At 41.0% G+C, this 23,845-nt stretch overlaps 2 protein-coding genes across 2 annotated transcripts in view; one reads left to right on the top strand and one right to left on the bottom strand.

Annotated features, from left to right (window-relative positions):
- Gldc (glycine decarboxylase) overlaps positions 1-6,227 on the top strand; it is a 112,003-nt gene extending 105,776 nt beyond the window's left edge. The window contains exons 23-25 of the mRNA XM_045144434.1: positions 3,640-3,812; positions 5,022-5,102; positions 5,545-6,227. Coding sequence (XP_045000369.1) covers positions 3,640-3,812; positions 5,022-5,102; positions 5,545-5,688 — 398 coding nt within the window. The 3' untranslated portion in view covers positions 5,689-6,227. The remainder of the gene's footprint in view (positions 1-3,639; positions 3,813-5,021; positions 5,103-5,544) is intronic.
- A 7,091-nt stretch (positions 6,228-13,318) lies between these two features.
- The window catches only part of Uhrf2 (ubiquitin like with PHD and ring finger domains 2), a 78,310-nt gene continuing 67,783 nt past the window's right edge, over positions 13,319-23,845 (bottom strand). Inside the window, exons 12-16 of the mRNA XM_004653185.2 lie at positions 23,177-23,317; positions 21,491-21,587; positions 20,808-20,965; positions 15,377-15,475; positions 13,319-14,338 (exon numbers count right to left, since the gene is read on the bottom strand). Coding sequence (XP_004653242.1) covers positions 14,192-14,338; positions 15,377-15,475; positions 20,808-20,965; positions 21,491-21,587; positions 23,177-23,317 — 642 coding nt within the window. The 3' untranslated portion in view covers positions 13,319-14,191. The remainder of the gene's footprint in view (positions 14,339-15,376; positions 15,476-20,807; positions 20,966-21,490; positions 21,588-23,176; positions 23,318-23,845) is intronic.

The following is a 23,845-nucleotide window of genomic DNA, read 5'->3' on the forward strand; positions in this document are numbered from 1 at the left end:
TACAGTTAACTGTATAATCCTATATAGTTAACACTATGTAGGAGTGTTTTCAGACTTTGAAGTAGACTCTGTTAGGACAGACATCTAAACTATCCATATCTTCCAGGAATTTTTTTCATTTTTAAGACTCAGGCCCTGGGCTTCCTGTGTCAGGGTCCAAATCTAGGTATCTGTTTCTAGACCAGCTCCTTGGATGGTCCCAGTTATAGAGCCACTAAAGCAAAATATGTTGTATTGAATTTGCTCACATAATAAATTGAGGGAAGATTTTTAAAAATATTATTATTTTGGGTTTTGGAGGCAGGGTCTTGCTCTAGCCCAGGCTTACCTGATGTTGCAGTCAGGTTTGCATTGCTGGTAGAAATCACCCAACCAAGAGCAGCTTCTAGGAAAAAGAGGTTTATTTTGGCTTCCAGGCTCGAGGGAAAGCTCCACGACAGCAGGAAAAAACAATGGCATGAGCAGAGGGTGGACATCACCCCCTGGCCAACATAAGGTGGACAATAGCAACAGGAGACTGTGCCAAACACTGGCAAGGGGAAGCTGGCTATAATACCCACAAGCCTGCCCCCAGTGATACACTCCCTCCAGGAGGTGTTAATTCCCAAATCTCCATCAAACCACCACACCTGGGATTCATTATGTAGCCTCAGGGTAGCCTCAAACTCTCATCACTCCTCCCACCTCGGCCTCCCCAGTGCTGGGTATAAAGGTCCACACCACCATGCCCAGTGAGGGTGGATTTTAATGGGCAGTAAAATCAGTTAATTCTTTAAAAACTCTCTTGCTGGTTAGGTGACACAGGTATTTTAGGGCTGTAGAGAAGGCTTAGCAGTTAAGGTGCTTGCCTGAAAAGCCTAAGGACTCAGGTTCAATTCTCCAGGTCCCACGTAAGGCAGATGCATAAGGTGGTGTAAGCACACAAGGTCACACGTGCATAAGGTGATGTTTATGGAGTTTGATTGGAGTGGCTGGAGGCCCTGGCATGATAATTCTCTTTCTCCCTCACACACATAATATAGAAATATATACAAAAAAGGGGGGGAAGCCCTTTAAATAGTTAATATGCATTTAACTGGAAGTTTTATTGCACAAATATGTGAACACTGAACTCTAGTGTTCTGATGACTACAGTGTACTTGGTGATACATTAAAAATGACAGATGAGCTGGGCATGGTGGTGCACGCCTTTAATCCCAGCACTCAGGAGGCAGAGGTAGGAGGATTGCCATGAGTTCAAGGCCACCCTGAGACTCCATAGTGAATTCCAGGTCAGCCTGGGCTAGAGTGAGACCCTACCTCCAAAAACAAAAACAAAAACAAAACAAAACAAAAAAATAGACAGATGAGCCAGATGTGGTGGCTCAGGCCTTTAATCCCAGCACTTGGGAGGCAGAGGAAGGAGGATTGCTCTGACTTCAAGGCCACAATGAGACTAGAGTAAATTCCAAGTCAGCCCAGGCTACAGTGAGACCCTACCCTGAAAAACCAAAAAAAAAGTCAGATGAATGGATGGATATGATAAAGCAGTTACCATTTGTGGAATATAAATAGGGTACATGACTGCTTAGCTAGTCCTTTTGGTCTATCTAGATGTTTGAAAGTTTTTATAATTAAAATGCCTAGAAGCTAATGAGCATGGGGGTAAAGGGCAGCACAAAACTGCACTAGCAAGTACAAGGCCCTAGATTCAATTGCCAGTACTACAAAAAGCAAACAAGCACCACAAGGAAACATAAGAAATGGGGGAAGTTGCGTTCCCTGCCAGTTACCGTGGATCACCTGTAATATCAGCACTAGGGAGGCAGAGGCAGGCAGATTACAAGTTCCCAGCCATCCAGTGAGAAACAGATGAACAAACAAAAAATAACTGGGAAAAAATTGTGCCCTTTGCTTTTGTGGATGTGTGTGTGCATGTTTGTATGTACGCACATGTTATGTGCAGGCCAAAGGACAACCTCAGTCATCCTCAGGAGCTCCATTTTGATTTATTTGAGACAGGCTCTCTCATTGGCTGAGAGCTCACCAATTAGGCTAGACTGGCTGGCCAGAGAGCCTCAGAAACCTGCCTGCCTGTCTCCCCAGCACTGGCACGACAAGTGCACACCAGTACACAGGCATTGCTTTCCACGCATTCTGGGGATGATAGTCAGGCCTCAGAGTCAGCACAAGGCAAGCACTTGATTGTGCTATCCCCCTGACCCTGTGTTTTTTGTTTTACAAATGAACTTTCAAAAACACAGAAATACCTTTAAGTATGTTTACACTGTTCACTACAAAGGCAAAAGTTCCTCCCATACTGACCAAGTCCCCATTTCTTCATGTGACAGTAAGATCTGCGGCCACCTCATCAAATTTTGATGGTTCTTAATAACGTGATCAGTACAGAAAGGTTTATTTTATTTATTTATTTATTTTTTGAGGAGCTGGGGTGGTCTCATTACCACTGGCCTATACCTATATCTACACAATGGAATTTCATATAGCAGTAAGAAAAAATGACACAAAGAAATTTGAGGAAAAATGGTTGAACCTGGAACAGATCATTCTCAGTGAACTTACCCAATCACAGAAAAAATATCGACACATAGTCTTACTCATCTACAACACCTAACCTGAATCTACCCAAGATAACCTTACATACCCAGCAAGCACCTCATGGACTAGTCACTAGGATGAATGGGGAGGGAGGGGAGGGCATCGAAGGGGTGGGAAACACTAATCTGGACCCAAACGGCAATGGTACCATAAAATTCTACTTCCTAAAAGGCAGACCAAATGGCTAAACCTTCACTAGACCCTTACAAGACTCTAAAACAGAGTAAAATGAAAATCCTACTCTAATTATGATAACCTGCTAACACTGAATTATATATTCTTCAAAGTATTTTCCCTCATAAAAATATACATGCATGAGCTGGAGAGAATGCTTAGTGGTTAAAGTGCTTGTTTGCAAAGCAAAGGACCCAGGTTTGGTTCCTCAGTACCCATGTAAGCCAGATGCCCAAGGTGATGGATAAATCGGGAGTTCCTTTGCAGGGGCTAGAGGCCCTTACATCCTCACTCTCTCTATCTGCTTCTTTCTTTCTCTCAAATAAATAAATACAACAAAAAATATATATTTATTTGCTTTGTTTTATTTACAAAATGGGTATTATGTTCCGTTAACTGCTCATTTTTGAATTTTTTTTTTTTTTTTTTTTTTTTGGTTTTTTTAAGGTAGGGTCTTGCTGTAGCCCAGGCCGACCTGGAATTCAGTATGTAGTCTCAGAGTGGCCTTGAACGCACAGCAATCCTCCTACATCTGCCTCCTGAGTGGTAAAAATAAAGGTGTGTGCCACCACACCTGGCTCTCATCTTTTAATTTTTACCAAACTTAAAATTTGAGTTTTGGAATGGTTCGTACTTATTTTAAGTTTATTCTATAAAATTTGCTTAACTGATCCCCCACTGTTGGATGTCAGGTTATGTCTAAGCTTTTCTTCTGCAAGTGGTACTGTCATACATATATGTGTATCTATGTGTGTATATATGTGTGCAAATTTATCTGCTTTCCTTATGGTAAATTACTGAAGAGGGGCTTTCCTTCCAGTTTGAGGTCAAAGACAGTGAGGCACGTTCTTCTAATTCCCTTTGCAGGATTTCATGCCCCTACCATGTCCTGGCCTGTGGCAGGTACTCTCATGATTGAGCCTACTGAGTCAGAAGATAAAGCAGAGCTGGATAGATTCTGTGACGCCATGATCAGCATCCGACAGGAAATTGCTGACATAGAGGAAGGCCGCATTGACCCTAGGGTCAACCCACTGAAGGTGAGGTACTGGTAGTGTATTCAAAACATCCCATAGAATAGAAGGTGATGCCTGGACAGTATGCTGGCCATTCCTATATTCTCATCAGAAAGTAAAATTCTTGTCTAGAATGAGACAATTCTGAGAAGCTGTGATTATTTTTCAGCAGTCTAAATCAGCTTGAATGACACAACAGTGGTTAATCAGGTATACTATGATCGTGAAAGCTATAAACTCCCTCTCTATGCAGTTGGTTGCCAAAGATCATCATTCTCCCTGTGTGATATGCTGTACTTAGATGATGGCACCAGTGGAATTCCCCACAGCTATATAAACACAAGTTCTTGTACTAGAACCATGGCCTCACAACAACTGGGCTGATAATTTGATTCAGCCTGAATGTTTTTGTGATGTTTATGACCCATATTGGAGAAAAGACAGGCATTACCCTCACCTCTTACAAAGCATGATACTTTCCTATCTGGTTAAGAGTCCCAAGTTTCTAGTTAGGTCTCTTATGCTGAAGGAGCATAGTTGAGAATAATGTGAAGCCCTGGTTGTGTCTTGACAGCTATAAGCCAGAAAACAAGATGCTGAGACGATTCCAGAACTGCATGGCTAGAGGTGCACCTCAGGGGCCAGCACACAGTAGAAGGCAAGCACCTAGCTTGAATGCAGAGTCTAGTGGAGGAGATTCCTCATAGGGTGATGATAGGTTTCAAAGTGTACCCCAAATATGCTATGCATTAGTATGTATATAATATAAAAATACAGCTGGGCATTATGGCACACACTTTTAATGCCAGCTCTCGGAGGCAAAGGTAGGATGATCACTGTGAGTTTGAGGCCAGCCTGAAACTGCATAGTGAATTCCAGGTCAGCCTGGGCTAGAACAAGAGAACCTACCTTGAAAAAAAAAAAAAAGTAAGACTAGGAAACTAGGAATTGAGGATATTGGTCATCACTGGAACAGAGAACAAAGGGCAGACACACACAGAGAAGGGACATATGGACAGCATCACCTGCAGTGTTTTGCTTTAAAAGCAAGTACACTCATTAGAGCATTACCTTACTTTTCTATTTGAAATATTTCACCATGGTGAAAATTCCTGTCGCCAAAATGTAAAAGGAACAGTAGCTCCCTCTGTGCGGGCTTCCACCAGAGGCTCAGTGGTTGAAGTGTGGAAGACAGCACATTGCTCTGACCTCTGCTACCCGTCTCTGTCTCAGATGTCTCCACACTCCCTGACCTGCATCACGTCCTCCCACTGGGATCGGCCATACTCCAGAGAGGTGGCAGCTTTTCCTCTTGTAAGTTCGCCTCTCCAACAAACTTGCCAACTTGGGTGGTGTTCACGTGGGTAGGCCTCTCTCCTGAGGGGCTCCTCTTCCTGCAGCCTCCTAGAAACCATGTGTGGGATGCCTTGTGAAGTGTAAATTGTGATGAGGAGCAGAGCCAAAGTTGGCTTTGGGAATCTATTCTCAGGTCAGAGAACCAGTCACAGTCTAGATACTCGCAAGAACAGAGTTCTGCAGGCGGAGCAGTGTGGCCCCCTTTGGTTCTATGAAGAAGGCACCCCACATTCCAAGAGGCATAGGGGCAAGGCTCCAGAGTTAAAATTGTTAAAACTGGCTTTTGTTGCGCTACTGGTGTCTTGGGCTGTAAGAATACCACTGCATCCTCCTTTCCCCAGGAAAAATCTCAGAGCCCCCGTCCCCATCCATAGCATTTCCCTCTTTCGTCCTTTCCCAGCCTTTCGTGAAAGCAGAGAACAAATTCTGGCCAGCCATCGCTCGGATTGATGACATCTATGGAGATCAGCACCTGGTTTGCACCTGTCCACCCATGGAGGTTTACGAGTCCCCATTTTCTGAACAGAAAAGGGCCTCTTCTTAGTCTGCTCTCCAGGAGATCAAGGGACTGAACTCTTTCTAGAGCACTTGACAAGAAATTCTTCCTCTCCTGGCTGTGGCGCGGAAGGGTTTTCACAGACTGTTTATTTTTGTAATCTTCCCAGGTAAATGTCAGTACAGCCGGCACACTGAGCAGCGGCAGCTCTTTGGGAGCTGATTCGCTCCTTTATTCTGTTCCCACATGTCCCGGTTGCTGTTCAAGTTGCCTTGATTGGGAGCCGTTTAGTTTTCTGCATATAAAATTTTGTATGTACTAGCAACTTTAAATTCCAGTGTGAAAAGTTTGCAGATGTTAGAGCCTATGCTGGAAATTCAAGGCATATTTTTTGGTCCAAATAAGTCCTTGTGGACTGTGCCCACCTGTGGGGAATCCCACAGCAGATGTTTACATTTTGTGTACACTGAAGAATTTTTTTCCTGACTAACATGACTAATCTGTAGTAGCATTTCTAAGTGTTTTCCTTTTACTGTGTGCATTTTTTATCTGCATTTGTTAGTATTCTAATAAAAATTCAATTTGAAGAATGCTGTCCCATTTTATAATTTTACCCCTATGATGCTGTAGATCTGAAGGGAACCAACCACAGGGCAATGAGAACACCCAACCCAGTAGCCACCAGTACTTTTTGGGGTTTGGAGTCAGTGTCTCAATTCTAGTCAAGGCTGGCCTGACCTAGCTAGGCCAGCCATGAACTCACTGTGGTCATCCTTCCTCAGCCTCCCAAGTGTTGTTGTTAAAGATGTGCAACCATTCTGGGCTATTATTAGTTTTTCTTTAACTAGCTAAGGAAAAAACAACAAACAACCTTTTTATGTACTGATTGTATGTAACTTAACCCCAACTACCCGGGTGCAGATAGCAATTCCTTTGACTCATTTCATAGTAAGCCCAGAGAAAATGAACCAAGGGCTGGATTTCTTCAGTCTTGCTCTTAGCTGTCCTTTGCATATAGCCTCTGCCTTATGATCTCAAAGCTACTACAATAGACAAAAGGTAGTTCCATCTGGAAGCTGGGAACTGCTGCTTATTTTATGTGCTAGATCCTTGCTCCTAGTTATAGGGGAATATCAATTCTACTTGAGCATACTGCTTTGTTAAGTCAGTTTGTTAGAGAATGGACTTCGATAGACAGCTGGTTTGCCTACCACAAGTAACTTCCCCCCAGAATTAGCAAACACCTGTAATATTTTTACCTGACAGTCATTGAGCACTTGCTCTGACACTGAACATTTGGTTCCTTGCACACAGCTCACTGCAACAGTTCACTATGGCTTTATGCTAGGGACCTGGACAAAAGGTATGCATGTCTAGTGAATTCTCTGGAAGTAGTCCACTTTGTAGAACTTATTTTAGCCTATGAGATGACTCCCCCCCCCCTTTTTTTTTTTTTGCTAAATCTATGCTAATAATTAGTACTGTACTATTTGAGTGTCTTGATCCTCACAACATACCACTATGACACACAGAGGAAGCAGAGATGTCTGAGGTCATAGAGCTTGTAAGAGGGAGTGTCAGACTTTGAATGGAAGATGACCAGCTCCAGTGCCAGTCAGCCAAGCAGGATCCACATTGCTATGGGAACAAAGAACTGGGATCTGCCATTCAGGAGTTGTAAACCATTCTTTCAAAATATAGCCCTCGGGGCCTAACAGCCCTTCTTCTGGAAGCACGAGTATGTGGAAATAATCTGGACAAACAGCAGCTTCTTTCCACCTTGCAGTTGAAGTCTAAAGTCATTTCAACGGCGGGTCCTCCACTGTTCTGCTCAAGAAAGTAAGGCAGGTAATTGACAGCCCACATCCGCTAGTCCTTCATTGTGAAATCATCTGCTTACCTAATGCTCGAGCACTCTTCTCCCAGCTCCAGGTTTTGGCCTGTCGGGATCTTCCAGTGTAGAGCACTGCCCCTGGCTGCCTTTGCTGCTTTGTGTGTTCATGTTTCAGCATCTAAGGTGTGACATGGGCAGTCTTTTCTCTATTGGCACTGTTTGTTCCCTCCCATTGTAATTCTTATTTTTTAAGTTATTCAATTTTGTATTTCCACCTCATGGACTGAACACCTTGTGGACATGGATTAGCACTGGTCATCCCCAGTGCTAAATCATGGATTTCTATGTAACGTGTGTTAAATAAACAACATGCTGAGAGAATAAAGGCATGATCCCTGATCTTAAGGAGGCATACTGCCATGGAAACTCATTATTTCCAATGTCTGCTAAGAGCAGTTCTTTCAAAGTTAATGCCAACACCAAGCCCTGATGACAGCCTCTGAATAGGTTTTGTATAGAGCCTTTAACTAAAAATTACAATACACATAATTTGAAAATGCTTAGCCTAATATACCCTGAAGTTTAGCAGTTTAGCCCTTCTTAGCTATGCAACAGAGTATCACTAAGTACAAGGTTATGCATAACATGCATTTCGAACAGCTTTAGACTAGGAATCTTTGATGTCCTGTGAATTGAGTGAGCCTCTCTGTCCTCACGTGCTGGGCTCCAGCCTCATCCATCAAAACAGACCAGGCCCCTCTGGGGACAGCCCTAACCCAGTGGGGTATAGAAACATGGGCCCGTGCTGTCTGGAAACCATGAAGCCTTAGGAAACATCCCTGATCCAGCCAGTCTAATCCAAAAAGTTGTGTCCGTGGCCTAAGAAGCACTAACATTTCCATTTTCCAACTACCATCGTGTGTGGCTTCACGTTTGCACCAAGAGATCCTGTAACCCTTCAGTATGAGGAACTCATTTAATTGGAAGTCTTCACCATTGGAAGACTGCCTTTCAACTTTATTTCAGAGAACTTTCCAGAACTTGAGTTCTTTAAAGGATGGGTCTTTGACAAATATACCCCACACACACACACACACACAGTGCTGATGACCCTTGTGCATGCCAGGCAAGTGCAACAGTACAGAGATAATCTCAGCCCTTTGTTGCAAATTTCACCACTTTGAGAAAAACACTTGTCTTTGCTAAGGATCCTATAGCTGCTCCCAGTTTGGGAGTTGACATTTTTGCTGTGACTGACCTGCTAGACTCAATCCTGCCTGCACCAAGAAGAAGGCTTCCCGGCCCCTCCCCACTCCACCACTAACAACTAGGCAAAAAGATTGGTGAACTAAGCTCATACGAAGGGGCCCAAATCTGAGGTCAAGGGTAGGGAGGTAGGAGGCAGGGGATACATGCAAAGTAAATCCACAGGGCAGCACTTCTGGTGGCAGTGCTGGTGGCCAGGTCCCAGGACTGTCACTATAATCAGGATGGCAGGTGGAGGTGCTGAAGAACCCCTGCTCACTGACAGCTAAGGTTGTGGAAGTGTACCTTGAGATTTACCATTAATGTAGCGGATGTCTGCTGTTGTGAATGTATGATCCCTGCCTGGTGCTGCTTCCTCCATGTATTCTGCATGTAATTCTTGTTCTTGTTGCACTGAGAGCTTAATCTCTCAATTACCCTAGTCCCTCATCAGCACTGTCTCAGCTCTAACTCAGAAGCCCTCAGAAGCATGGTTACTGTCTCCTGGAGCTTTCCCACATCTTACCTCACACACACACACTTCCCTGGGGATGGGAATAAAGCCCTATTATTTTAGAAATTAAGTCCTGCTGTCAAATTACTCAAACCAAGATTAGTTCAGAAAATGTAGTCAGTTTGGGATGTGGTATTTGGTGCCAAGGACAGGCAAAATTTAGAAAAGGAATGCTTTGGGATGGAGAGACTACTCAGCATTTAAGGCGCTTGCCTGCAAAGCCAAAGAACCCAGGTTCAATTCCCCAGAACCCATGTAAGCCAGATGCTTAAGGTGGTACATGCATCTGGAGTTCATTTGCAGTGGCTGGAGGCTCTGGTGCACCCATTCTCTCTGCCTCTTTTACTCTCTCAAAAGAAAATTAAGAAAATAAGAGGAGTGCTTCTAAATTAGTTTGATAGGCTTTGATGAGCCACCATGGTAATTCATTCCTTTCCTCCATATAGTCCTCTGTATTCTTACAGTTACAAATTCTTAAAACATTTCATTTTCAGTTTATATCAAGTCAGTGATCATGGCTTTGATTCCTATTACAAATTAACTCCTACAGTGCAACACGGTATGTAGAGGCTGTGTGTCAGGGGTAGAACTTTTTCCTGGCATGCATAAGTCCCTGGGTTCAATCTAGCAACACAAATAACTACCTACCTACCAAGTAAACTGAAACTGCCTATACCTCCTTTTAAATTAAGTAGAACCTAAAATGTTTGAAAAAATACAACAATTTTTCAAATAGAAAAACATGAAAGGAAGTAATTTCCTGGGTACTATAACAAGCCTAGGACCTTTACACCTGATACAAGAGAACCTTAGTGTGGTTTTAATTTGCTGCATAGTACTTTATTAATAAAAGTATCTGTATACTTCTGGACATGAGTTTTAGTTTCTTACAAAAGTGCTTCTGAAGAACATTTTGTAAAACAAAATCTTGGTGAGTTTCAAGTGCTTTATATAACAGCCAAAGTCATAAACACGCAGAAAACAGGGTGGGATGCAAAGACCCAGGAGTGTGGTCTGTCATCTGAAACATGCACACTGCTCCAGTGGTGCTGCCATGGAGGACCTGACCCAAGCTGCTGCTTGCAGCAGGACGGCCAAGCAGCCAAAGAACCACATGCACACGATCTTCCTTAAATTTTGTTTGGCATAAAGAATTGGGAAAAAAACTTGCTTATGTTTAAGATACTCTATCCAACATGAATAATAAATGGAATGAAAATAGAAAACCTAGATGTTTCAATTGGTTAAGAAGCTGTTTTGAAAGACAACAGGGGACTGGGAAGGTGGCTCAGCAGTTAAAGGTAATTAATTGCTTGCAAAGCCTGATGGCCTGGGGTTCGATTTACTAGTATCCTAGTAAAGCCAGATGCACCAAGTGCAACATGCTTTGACATTTGTTTGCAGTAGCAAAAGCACATCTGTTCTCTCTCTCCCCCTCTCCCTCCCTCCCTTCCTTCCTCTGGCTCTCTCTCTGTCTCTCAAATAAATATAATTTTTTAAAAAGACAATGAGAAAAAAGCTTTTCAAGTACAGGACAATTAAGCCAGGTACAAGATATCAGTTCCTTTAGATTGCTAACAGTCTGGCATGGGGTCCAGCAGCAGAGAGGACAGACAGTAACGTTTCAGTGTAAGATTTATTTTCTCAAATCAAGATTATCCTGAAGCAGAAGGGTTAGGTAAGGTTTGGTCCTTGACAGGGTAACAGAAAACAAAGGCAAGTCAGAACAGCTCTCTACTCAGCTCTTACAGATTTTGTAAAGAAACCCAAAACTGTCAGTGGAATACATCAGCTACAGTCACAGAAGTGGTGAAAGAGCTAAAGGAGTTTAGACACCAGCGTCAAACTCTTAGGTTACCTAATACTCTGTAACATATTAGCATGCATATATTTATTTGATAAATTATATTAACCTCAAGTGGTATTCTGAAATTAGAGGCATGGATTACTCTACAGAGGAAGGGGAAAAAATCCTACCTATTTGAAAGTGGTTGAGGCCTACTAGTAAATAATCACTGTAACCTACTAGATATTTATCCTCATGAAAAGACTCCTCGTTCTGCTGGGTATGGTGGTGCACACCTTTAATCCCAGCAGAAGTACAAGGATCACTGAGAGTCTAAGTTCAGCCTGGGCTACAGGGTGAATTCCTAGTTGGCCTGGGCTAGACTGAGTCACTCCAAAAAAACAAAACAGGAAAAGAACCTCATCATTCAAACTTAAGACTTACATACAACCAGAAAGAAAAAGAGAAGGCTGAGTACAGACATACCAGGGACCCTAGCCACTGCAAATGAACATCAGGATACATGTGTTACTTTGTGCATCTGGGAACTGAGGAACTGAACCCAGGTTTTTTGGCTTTGCAGGCAGCACTGAGCCATCTCTCCATCCCCCTAAGTTGCTTTTTTTTTTTTTTCCATTGCATGGAGGGAGGGAATGACAATAGGCACATCAGGAGCTATTGCCACTACAAACTCCAAATGCATGTGCCATTTTGTGCATCTGGCTTTTGGTGGTGGGGAATCAACCTGGGGCCAATAACCTTTGCAAGCAAGCCTTTACTACTGAGCCATCTCCCCAGCCCCACTTATGAAATCTTGCCTAAGTAAATAAGTAATAAAAAACAGAAATCTGAAGCTGGGTATGCTTTAATTTTACCATCAATTCACAAAAAAAAAGAAACATTTTAAGCTACAACATAAGGTAATTTTATATCTATGAACAGAAAAATTTCAGAACTCAATTTCAACACACAAATTGTAAAAAAGTAAAAAAAAAAAAAAAACTAAGGAGATGGATGACTCAGCCATTAAAGGTACTTGCACAGAAAACCTGCCTGTACCCTTGTAAAGCCAGGTGCACAAAGTGGCACATGCATCTGGAATTTATTTGCAATGGCAAGGGGCCAACTTAGGGCACCACCCATTTTCCATCTGTCTCTGCTTACAAATAAAATGAATAAATAAGTAAATGAATATACAAATTTTAAAAAGAAAAGAAAGATAAAGTTACTGTTTATTTTTTTTTAATACGCACTGGTACACACATTTAGTTCCAACACTCAGGAGGCTGAGGTGGGAGGATCACTATGAGTCTGAGACCAGCCTGGGGCTATAGAATGAGTTCCAGGCCACCCTGAAGTAAGGCCCCGCTTCAAAAACATCAGGGAGGGGGGCAAATTTAATGATTTCATGATACACAGATACTGAATTCATGTCACAAAGTATTTGTGATGCTATTAAGTGTTCCCCAGCTCCTGGTTTTGAATTAAACTCAATGAAGCAAAAGCAAAACACAAAAACTAGTTTATCATTTCCCTAAGGGTAAGAACCTACACAGCATAGAAGCTAAAAACCACCAGTTCTAGACTCAGATTGCCCAGATTTGCCACATAGCCCTAGATGAGTTTAATAATACACCTGGTTCTTAGTTCTTAGATTAAATTAATACACATTAAAATGCTCAAGTTGGGGCTGGAGAGATGGCTTAGCGGTTAAGCGCTTGCCTGTGAAGCCCAAGGACCCCGGTTCAAGGCTCGATTCCCCCATGTAAGCCAGATGCATTTGGAGTTCCTGGAGGACCTGGTTCGCTCATTCTCTCTCTCTCTACCTGCCTCTTTCTCTCTCTGTTGCTCTCAAATAAATAAATAAAAATAATTTTTAAAAAATGCTCAAGTGAATAGTACACATAATAGTAATAAATGTTGGTAATGTGTATGTATAGTTCTGAATCTAGGGTGGAAAGACTAACTTGATCACATTAAAACTTTGAGGAAAATATAGCTATAAAGTTTAATAGAATGGAACCATGTTTTAAAATATTCTCATGACTGAAATCTGAAATAGCACTCAAAATTTTAAAAAAAGAACATAAAGATAGCAGTTATATGTTATAGGTACTACATTCTTATTTTAAATTTTTTTCACTTAGAATTTTAAAAAATATGTAAGACTTCATTCTAGCTTCCCTTACTATAAAACCAGTAAAAACATGTTCCAATAAAGACATTATGCAAAGCAGTGATTCCAAAAACACTCCACAAATATAATAGCAAGAATATAAGAAAATAAAGCAAAATGAGCTGTTTTCTGATCATAAAATATTTATTAAGGTATACTTTAAGGAATATAGTGAATATAAAATTTTGGATGACAATATGAAGCAATTTTAATCTTCCCGAAAGTCTGCACCAGCCCTCAGTACTCTGTAGCTGTGAAACCACTAGTGAGAGTTACTCAAAGCAGTAAGGCGAGCACAGAAGTGGCTTTTCATCAACATTTACAACTAGAGCATCTGAAGAACCTCTTTTATTGCAAAACCACACCACATTACACCAATGCAGCAACAATGCATTCATATTGTTCTCATTACTCATTAGTAGTCAACTTGCATAAAACACCAGAAAAAAAGCACAATGGAGATCACGAATGGGCTAAAAAGTGAGCGTGTCCTTGCAAAACACATTCTGTGATGGAAGAAGAGACATTAAAAAAGTGTTACACATATTACAGAAGCTGTGCTCATTCCAACAATCTCATTTGTCATCTCCTTTCCTGGAAAAGCAAATTACAAGAATCAGGCACAACTAATATTTGGGAGGCAGTGTGTAGCTAAAATCTCATTTAACTAATTATTCAATGACTTTTAAAATCCCCATAAATCTTTTCTGTCCTGAGGTAGTTGCAAAATAAATCATAACTTGGATCAACTACAGCGGAGGCTTTGACTTCTCATTCATTAAGACTAGCTGTTACTGAGAGGAACTACCTGTTCATATTGAAAAGACAGTTGAGGAACGGGCCTCTGACTACACACACGAGATGACAGCTACGTGGGAAAGAGGAGCAGCTGCTTCAGAAAAAGAGATGTGGTCCACCACTGCTTCAGCCCTCCCCATCCATTTTAGATTCTTTATTGTCCAAAAAGCCACAAGGGGCAACACTGAAGTAAACAGATCACCGTCCTTTGCTATAACCAGGGAAGAAAAGGTCAAGTAGACGTTGCAGAATCTCATTGGGAATCATCATGTAATCCTGGCCAAGATCATGCCGACAAGCAGGGCAGGAGAAAACTTGGGCCTTAAAAGAACGCTGTAAACAATCCTAAGAAGAAAAACACAGGGTGAGGCCCAATCTGCACAATAATGGCTACAGTCATGGCTTTACTACCACAAACTGAGAATTCAAGGAAATAACTGAATTAGCTTGTATTTAGATTTTCTCATCCAGTAAAATAGCATTAGAATGTATGTATGTTCCTTAATGGCTTAATCTTTTGGAGAGAGCCCTAAAGAAAAAGAACTCAAGATTCTCTTCTTTAGAACTAAGTTAGTATTGTATTAAATCACTGAATATAAAATGGTTCCTTTAAAATTTTGGATGGGGCCAACTTAATGAAGCACTGCATAAATCAGAATGGTGACACATGCCTCTAAAAAATCCCGACACTCAAGAGGTTAGGGAATGAGGATCAGGGGCTCAAGGTCACCCTCAACTACATAGCTAGTTCACAGCTGGCTTTGGATACACAGGTGTGTGTGTGTGTGTGTGTGTATGTGTACACACATGCATGAGATAGTTGTGCTAAATACAGAGAACTCACTGACAGATGGCTAGGTGTAAACACATATGTAGTTTAGTTTCCTTTGTAAAACGGAAACAAATTTCTGAAGTCAGGTTAGGGCACAAAGTCACTACTTGGTACAGCAAGATTTCAATCTAGCTTGACTAAATTTCACATTTTCCTTTCATAACACATTAATAAATTAATATCTGAGCATCCTACTGAAAGACTCTTTTTAAAGATTTTTTTACTAAATGCAAGAAAACTTACTTTGCCCTGTTATACAATATTTATCAGCTATTAGATAAATAAAACAAGAGGTGATAGCATAGGTTTTTAGTCTGTATTTCAACCCTTCAATAATTCCAGCATATTATCTTAAATGATATGTATTAGAATTCTATTATGAAATTAAAATACACATTTACCACCAAGATAAAATTAAAATGTTTATGACTACCACAAGTTCCATAATTATTATTCTTCGTGGAAAAAAGGTTGATCACATACTAAAGACAGATGCAGTTTACTATGCCATTAGGCCAATCATGGGAAAATGACAGTGGAGTTGTACTTACTTTACAAACATTATGAAAGCACTCTGTTGTCACAGGCTGGTAAACTAGCTCCTGGCAGCAGACACACATAAAAGATTGTTCCAATTTTTTCAGAAAATTCTACAATGATACCCAATAGAAGGGAGAAACAGTGAGCAGTTCATAATAAATATATCAATGAAATTCTAAATGACAAGAGAAAATTTTATCAGTCACATTTAATAGTTTTCTATTAAGAAAATCAAGTAGTGACTAGTTACCTAAGAAAAGCAAACTTCTGCAATAAAAACGGAGGAATCTTCAAAGTTGCCCTAAACTTCATATTCCTGGTAAACTATTTTATTTTGTACCTTCTCCCCACACCGTGTGTGTGCGTACATGTGTGTATTTTAATGGTTTCTGCCATGATTAATATTTTTTACTTAAAAAATATTAGGGAAGCTAGTGGTATGTGTCTCAGTGGTAGAGCACTTGGCACAACATATATGAGGATCTGAGTTCAATCCCAAACAAACAAAAAATACAGACAGGGCTGGAGAGATGGCTCAGCGGTTAAGCGCTTGCCTATGAAGCCTAAGGACCCCGGTTTGAGGCTTGATTCCCCAGGACCCACGTTAGCCAGATGCACAAGGGGGCGCATGCATCTGGAGTTCGTTTGCAGTGGCTAGAGGCCCTCTCTGTCTCTTTCTCTGTCGCTCTCAAATAAATAAATAAAAATAAACAAAAAAATGCATAGCTTGTCTCAAGGCTATTAAATATTCATCCCCTTTCCCTCTAAGTTGCACTGTATATAAAATGCATTATCTAGCCAATCTCTTTTTTAAAAACTTCAATGTTTTTTGAAACTAAAGAACTAGGCAATATTATTATCTAATGTCACAATAAATCTATTTTCCTAAGATGTTGTGTGATATTTTACCTCAAATCCCAAACTCTAGAAATTTTATGCTAATGCTTATTTAAAATCGGATAAAATTAGGGCTGGAGAGATGGCTCAGTGGTTAAGGCACTTGTCTGTCAAGCCTAAGGACCTCAGTTCAATTCCCCAGTACCCATATAACACCAGATGTACAAGGTGACACCTGTGTCTGGAGTTCATTTGCTAGAGGCCCTGGCATGCCCATTCTCTATTGACCCCCTAATAAGTAAATAAAATATTGAAAAACTAGAATACAATTATAAAAAATAGAACTGGGAGTAGAGAAACCTACAGCAGTGAGTATCAAATGGATACCCTATATATTTAAAAGCTGTTACTCATTTCAGTTTACTCTGGGTGTTTGTGTCTCTTTTTTTAAAACTTTACTTTTATTTATTTGAGAGAGAAAAAGAGGCAGAGAGAATGGGTTTGCCAGGGCCTTGAGTCACCACAAACGAACTCCAGGTGCATGTGCCAACTTGTTCAGCTGGCTTATGTGGGTCCTGGGGAATCAAACCAAGGCCCTTTGGCTTTGCAGGCAAACACCTTAACCACTAAGTCATCTCTCCAGCCCTGTTTGTGTCTTTTTAATATTTATTTATTTGAAAGAGAGAGCAAATGAGTGAGCGAGAGGGAGAGAGAGAGAGAAAGGTAGGAAGAAGCAGATAGAATGGGCATCCCCAGAGCCTCTAGCCACTACAAATGAACTCCAGATGAATGTGCCCCTTGTGTATCTGGCTTATGTGGGTCCTGGGGAATCAAATCGAGGTCCTTAGCCATTTCCCCAGCCCATTTGTATCTTTTTTTGTTTGTTTTTTCAAAATACAGTGCTTTGGCCAAGGCTGTCCTGGAATCACTTTGTGGTCTCAGGTTGGTCTAGAATTTACAGTGATCCTTCTACCTCTGCCTCCCAGGTGCTGGAATTAAAGGCATGTGCCACCACGCCCAGCCCATTTGTGTCTTTTTAAAAATATTTTCATGTTTGTATTTGCAAGGGGAGGAAGGCAAAAGGGAAAGAGAAAGGAGAGAGAGAGAGAGAGAGAGAGAGAGAGAGAGAGAGAGAGAGAGAGAGAGAAAGGAGTTAGGTGTGGTGGTGCACACCTTTAATCCCAGCACATGGGAAGCAGAGGTAGGAGGAGTGCCATGAGCTCAAGGCCATCTTGAGACTACATAGTGAATTCCAGGTCAGCCTGGTCTAGAGTGACACCCTACCTCAAAAAACCAAAAGGAGAGAGAGAAAGGGAAAGAGAAAGAAAGAATGGGCATGCCAGGATTTCTTGCCACTTTAAGAATGCATGCGTCACTTTGTGCATTTAGCTATATGTAGGTAGTGGGGAGCTGAACTTGGGCTGTTAGGCTTTGCAATCAAGTGCCTTTAAACATTGGGCCATATCTCCAGCCCCGTTTGTGTCTTAAAGTAGAAAAAAAGTTTGGTTATTTTTAGCAGTGAAGAAATATACTTTAAGGGTTTTATTTGTGATTTTTAACAGTATAACAAAGGGAACAGAAAGGGAGGGATGGGAACTTAATAGGATGGTATTGTATATATGTAAGTAGAAGAACATATTAGTGGGGGTGAAAAGGCCTAAGTAAGGTCAGGGGAAGAGACTGAGTAAAGAAAAGGCAGAGGGAGGGCTAATCAAAACTCTAAGAGGATAATATAAGTAAGTCATATGAAAACATACTTTTTTGGACAATGTAACACACAGGAGCCATAGATTGTTACTAGAAAATTTTCAGTCCGAGGGATAGGATACATTCCAGTGAGTCAGGGAGGTCCCTGATGCCCCCAAAACATAACAGGCCAAGGCCCTTGGTTTCCCACCAGGAATAGATGGTAATAATAATAAAGACCCTATTGCTACAGACTCCACATACTTGGGCTCCAAGGTCACTGAGAAACCCTGCTGGAGCTGAGCTGAAAACTTCTTCCATGTAGGCTAGCTGACAGTAGGCTGGAAATAGCCACAGTGCATGCAGTTTAATGGGAAAGAAAAATTACCAGTGGAGATACTCAACAGTGAACACTGTAAGCCTTATACTTGGCCAGCCAGGCCAAATGAGCCAACGAGTGCAATAGTTGTATATCTGTTATGAGGGAAACCAACGGCCCTCCATGGCAGGGAACATCTGCTACTGTCTGGCTAAATGTATATACTATGCTCACCAAACAGCCCAGTAAGCACTTCTCTTAATGTTCATATCCATGTATTAATGTTACTCTCATTTTTGGTTAGAGAAGCTTCTCTTCTCCAATGGCAGTGACCTCAGGATGACTCAGAAGGCACCATAGTGCTGAGAAGAAGTGACAGAGGAGTGCTCAGCACCAAAATATCTGTATCACATCTTCCAAGGCTCAGGGTTCATTGCAGAAGAGGTGGCAGAAAGAATGTAAGAGCCAAAGGAAGGGTAGGACTCCTTACAACATGCTCCTCCAGACACAAAATGGCCTGGATATCCATGACATCACAATGCCTGACACTACCTACACAAGACCATCATAATAGGAGAAAAAGATGATGACATCAAAATTAAAGAGAGACTGATTGAGAGGGAGAGAGGATATGATGGAGAGTAGAATTTCAAAGAGGAAAATGGGGGGGGAGAATTACTATGGTTTATTATCTACAATTATGGAAGTTGTCAATAAGAATAAATTTAGAGTATAAAACACTTAAATAAATGTCACATTTTAAAAGGTGTCTTGATACTAAGTAATTTTTTTAACTTGGATTATGGAAGTCAAGTGAATTATAAACAAAGCATTAATATAACATATATGCCATTTATTTTTTAAAGATTTATTAGAATGAGAGAGGGAATGGGCACACTAGGACCTCTTGTCACTGCAAACAAACTCTAGATGCATGCACCACTTTGTGCATCTTGCTTTATGGAGGTACTAGAGAAATGAACCCATATGCCATCGGGCAAACTCCTTGTTGGTTTGTGGTGACAAGAGACCTGGTACTTCACAATGTAATTTTGATAGGAACACTGTGTGATTTTTAACAGGCAGAATTGGACATGAAAGCTGAATTAACCTTAGTAATAATGCATTCATAAAAAGGAAGTATTTGCTCTCATTGAGCTGATATTCTACAGTAAACAAAAAAGACAGTAACAAGTGTGAAAATAAAGCAAGCTAAAGAAACTGATTCAAGAGGAATATTTTGTATTAAAAAAAAAAAGGTAGCTGGGTGGAAGGTGGGGGCACTGTTCAGGGGCTGAAGAGTAAGTGTGATGACCTGACCAAACTCATCTCTAAAGCCAGATCCAGTAGTGAATGGCTTAATCCCAGCCTTCCTGCACCAAGATGGGAAGTGGAGAAGGGAGAATCCCTGAAGCTTGTGGGCCAGCCAACCTGGCATTTGTAGAAGTAAACAAGTGAGCCTGCCTCAAACAAGGTGGAAGGAGAAAATAACCTCTGATATGCACAGGTATACCATGGCACACAGGCATCCACCCCACATACACACACAAAGATGAAAAGGAAAAAAGGGTAACTGGGTAAGGCCTTTCTGAGGAGTACAACATTTGTGAAGACTTAAAGGATATGAAGGAGTGAGCCACATGCAGATGAACAGAAGAGAATTATGATCTGTGAAATAGTGTCAAGTTCTAAAATCAGGAAAAGTTGAATGTGCTAAGCAGCATAAAGACCACAGCAACCAAAGTGGGCACACAAGAGCACCACAAGGAAACTACAAAGCCATGTGTGGATGTCAATCATAAAAAGCCTTGGTAATCCCAGCACTCAGGAGGCAGAGGTAGGAGGATTGCCGTGAGTTCAAGGCCACCCTGAGACTACACAGTGAATTACAGGTTAGTGTGAGCTAGAGTGAGACCCTACCTCGAAAAAACCAAAACTCAATAAATTGGGTGTCACAACTGAAAATTGTTCAAAGAAGCACCTTAATGAAAATTATTTAATTCAGCGCTAAAAGCAAATACCTAAGCATACCTAAGAATATTTATTTCCGAAAGGTGATAGAAATGGATGAGAAAAGCAAGGAATGTTTAGATTGACTTTCAAACATTCTCCATATGAAAACTTTGTGGAGGGGGTGGATTTCAAGGTAGGGCTTCACTGCAGCTCAGGCTGACCTGGAATTCACTATGTAGTCCCAGGGCGGCCTTGAAATCACGGTGATCCTCCTACCTCTGCCTCCCGAATGCTAGGATTAAACGTGTGCGCCACCACGCCCAGCAAATAAATTTTTATTATTGCTAGTATTAGGAGTATTATTACTGGGCTGGAGAGATGGCTTAGCGGTTAAGCGCTTGCCTGTGAAGCCTAAGGACCCCGGTTCGAGGCTCGGTTCCCCAGGTCCCACATTAGCCAGATGCACAAGGGGGCGCATGCGTCTGGAGTTCGTTTGCAGAGGCTGGAAGCCCTGGCGCACCCATTCTCTCTCTCTCCCTCTATCTGTCTTTCTCTCTGTGTCTGTCGCTCTCAAATAAATAAATAAATAAATAAATAAAATTTAAAAAAAAGAGTATTATTACTTATTTAAGAAAACTTTGACATACCGGTCCTTCCACAAGAGATGCAAGCACTTCATCCCATAGCTTCTGGTTCTGAGAGTCTTCTCTGATTAGTTGCTGCTGTTGAGGGGTAAGTTGGAAAGCCTCCACTGCCTCTGTTGAATCTGATGCCTTCAACACTTTAGAGGCACTTGGACACTCATCTAGGTTTATTGAAAAAATGTTAGCAGACTTTCACAGTTCTGCATAGAACCAAAGTAACAAAAAGTTCCCTGATACCAGATATGTTTATCAGGAAGATATCCAAATGAAGCAGCACAAAACTTCTCATGAAGTCTAGCTAACTTACATTGTGGTTCTGATATTATTAAAACACAAAGAAATGCATGTCTCACCCCACTCACTAACAAAAAAAATCTTTGCTTTTAATTTCTTATGTATCCCTCAAATTTTTCTCTTGATTAAAATGTATGCTGGACTGGAGCGATGATTTAGTGGTTAAGGCACTTGGCCTGCGAAGCCTAAAGACCCAGGTTCGATTCCTCAGGACCCATGTAAGCCAGATGCACAAGGTGACACATGCATCTGGAATTCTTCTGCAGTGGCTGGATGCCCTGCAGTACCCATTCTGTTTCTTTCTATCTGTCTATTCCTCTCTATCTCACTCTCAAATAAAAAAATAAGTAAAATGTATGCTGTTAGAATATATATTCTACAACATGACGCACCATCTGATGCTGGCCTCTTTGTGGCTTCACTTGTCTGCTTCTTTGCCTGTCCCTTAGTTTTCTTCCCTTCTTTATCTGAAGGGTAACCTGCTGGATACTGAGGAAGGATGGAAAAAGGACAATACAGATTGAAATTTGAGGATATAGATATTGATTTAAAAAAAATTAAGGGGGTAGGGGAGAGGAATCTTTACTTTTCCCACAGTAAATTTGCATACAGTAAAAATATACTTTAAAAGAATTCAAAGACTACTAAATCCTAAATTCTATGTAAAGTCAGTTAACTTTGACTGCCACAATATTTTATAATACAATGATCTTGGCTTCAGATCTAGGAAAAGAAACTATCATGCGCTACGGTGGTGGCTAGAAAGGTTTAAGAAAAAGAGAATATGGACAAGAAAACATGTGAGGATCAACCATGGAACCTAACAGCCAGTATTACAGTAAATTATGCAGTGAATATCTAAGACACTGACAATTTCCCAGCTACTAAAATAGGGGAGCTTTTAGAAGATCGAATGTAACTAAAATACAAACTTTGTATATCCTAGGGGTTAAGTTTAAAGAAATACACTCCACCTATTACCTTTCTGTATTAATGGCTATCTTTGGGGCTGGTCATGATTTTGTGTAACACTCATGTTTAAAAGATCAAGATGTTTCTAGCCTCAACTCATCATAGGAGATAGGCTGGCATGCTTCTGCTCAGTTCCAAATCTAACCTGTCAAGAACAATGCTCTGAATGAATACTAGGATCTGAAAAACATCTTTTGAAAATGGATTTGGCAAGTTTAAAAATACACTTAGTCATAAAAAGAATTAGTTTGACAATAGCACAACAGTTGGTGGATCTCATTTAAACAATTACAGTAGTTAAAAAAAAGACAACAAAAACAGAAACAATTTTGCACTAGATGATACACATGTGCACGGGTAGTCAGACACTGCCCGTAGCTTAGCTCCTACACATGCAGTGTGGGCAGAGCCAGGTAAAATGGCCCTGTTGGATGTTTTACAGGAAGCACAATGGCTGGAAATGATGCGGGATGAACTCAAAACACACACTGAAGGCTGAGTCAGGGACACAGTCTAGAGTATATAGGCAGCAGAAGAGAATACAGCTACAACAGCTAGTATACATACAGAGCCAACAGAGTCCTCTACACGTGAATAGCAGAGCAGGGACAAAGAGGAGAAAAACAAAGCACCCAAATGGGAGCAGGGCAGGGAAGCCAGCTTTGTGGAGGAGAGAGAAAGGGGTGTGGAAAAGTAAGAAGGGGGAAACAGACCACTTCTGTAAGTCACCTTCCCACCCTTCCCTACAAGAAATTATACCTCATGTCCTTTAGGACAGATTTCCCTTCTCAAGGACTTGTAAACCTAAAATCTAAGAATCCTTTTCCTTGAATTTCAAGTACTTTCCAAATCGAATTCGTAGTAGTTTGTGTTCACTACCAAGTGCAGCTTTTCCCAAGCATATCCCTTGATCCTTGGACAGTACTGTGACACCCAAGAAGCCACCTTGTTACTGCTTTCCTTCAGCATACTTGCACACTCTTACCCTTCACCTCTTATTGCCCACTGACGTACTATACATATTATATCCACAAATAAGGTATAACATCATATGGAGATATGCATCCTTACAAACATAGGAACAGCGTAGACAAATGCAATCTAACCTGCAAACGCAGACATAATCTCCTTGATCGTTCTATTCCTTCTGAAGTCCAAGGGGCAGGTTCAACATCATCTCTTCTTAAAAGATAGCGCCAGACCAAGAACCCATGGCTGGATGAAATCTCTGGCCAGTACTTCACCACCTACATCATAATATGTCAATACTACACTGAGACTTGTCAAGTCAGACTAATTCACAATGTCATCATATTTGTGATTTAAATAAATATGACAGAATTAGGTGTAACTTCAGACCCTACTTGCTTTGCTATAGGAATTTTAAATCAAGAAAGGTCACAAAGTCATTGCTTTGATCATATTTCCTATTACGGTAGTTCCCATGTAAGGATATGGATATGGTGCTATAAATTTAATATAGTAACAAATCCTGCTGATAAACAGAATTGTACAAATTAGGTAAAGAAAGAAGATGGTAATTGATGCCTTATTTTTTTCAGTACACACACACACACAAACACACACATATAGGGCTGGAGAGATGGCTTAGTAGTTAAGGTACCTGCCTGAGAAGCCTAAGGACCCAGGTTCAATTCCCTAGGACCCACATAAGCCAGTGGCACATCCGTCTGGAGTTCATTTTCAGTGGCTGGAACCCCGGCATACCCATTCTCTCTATCTGCCCTGCTCTTTCTCTCTCAAATAAATATTAA

This window comes from Jaculus jaculus, chromosome 1 (genome assembly GCF_020740685.1).
Source record: "Jaculus jaculus isolate mJacJac1 chromosome 1, mJacJac1.mat.Y.cur, whole genome shotgun sequence".
Classification (NCBI taxonomy): Eukaryota; Metazoa; Chordata; class Mammalia; order Rodentia; family Dipodidae; genus Jaculus; species Jaculus jaculus.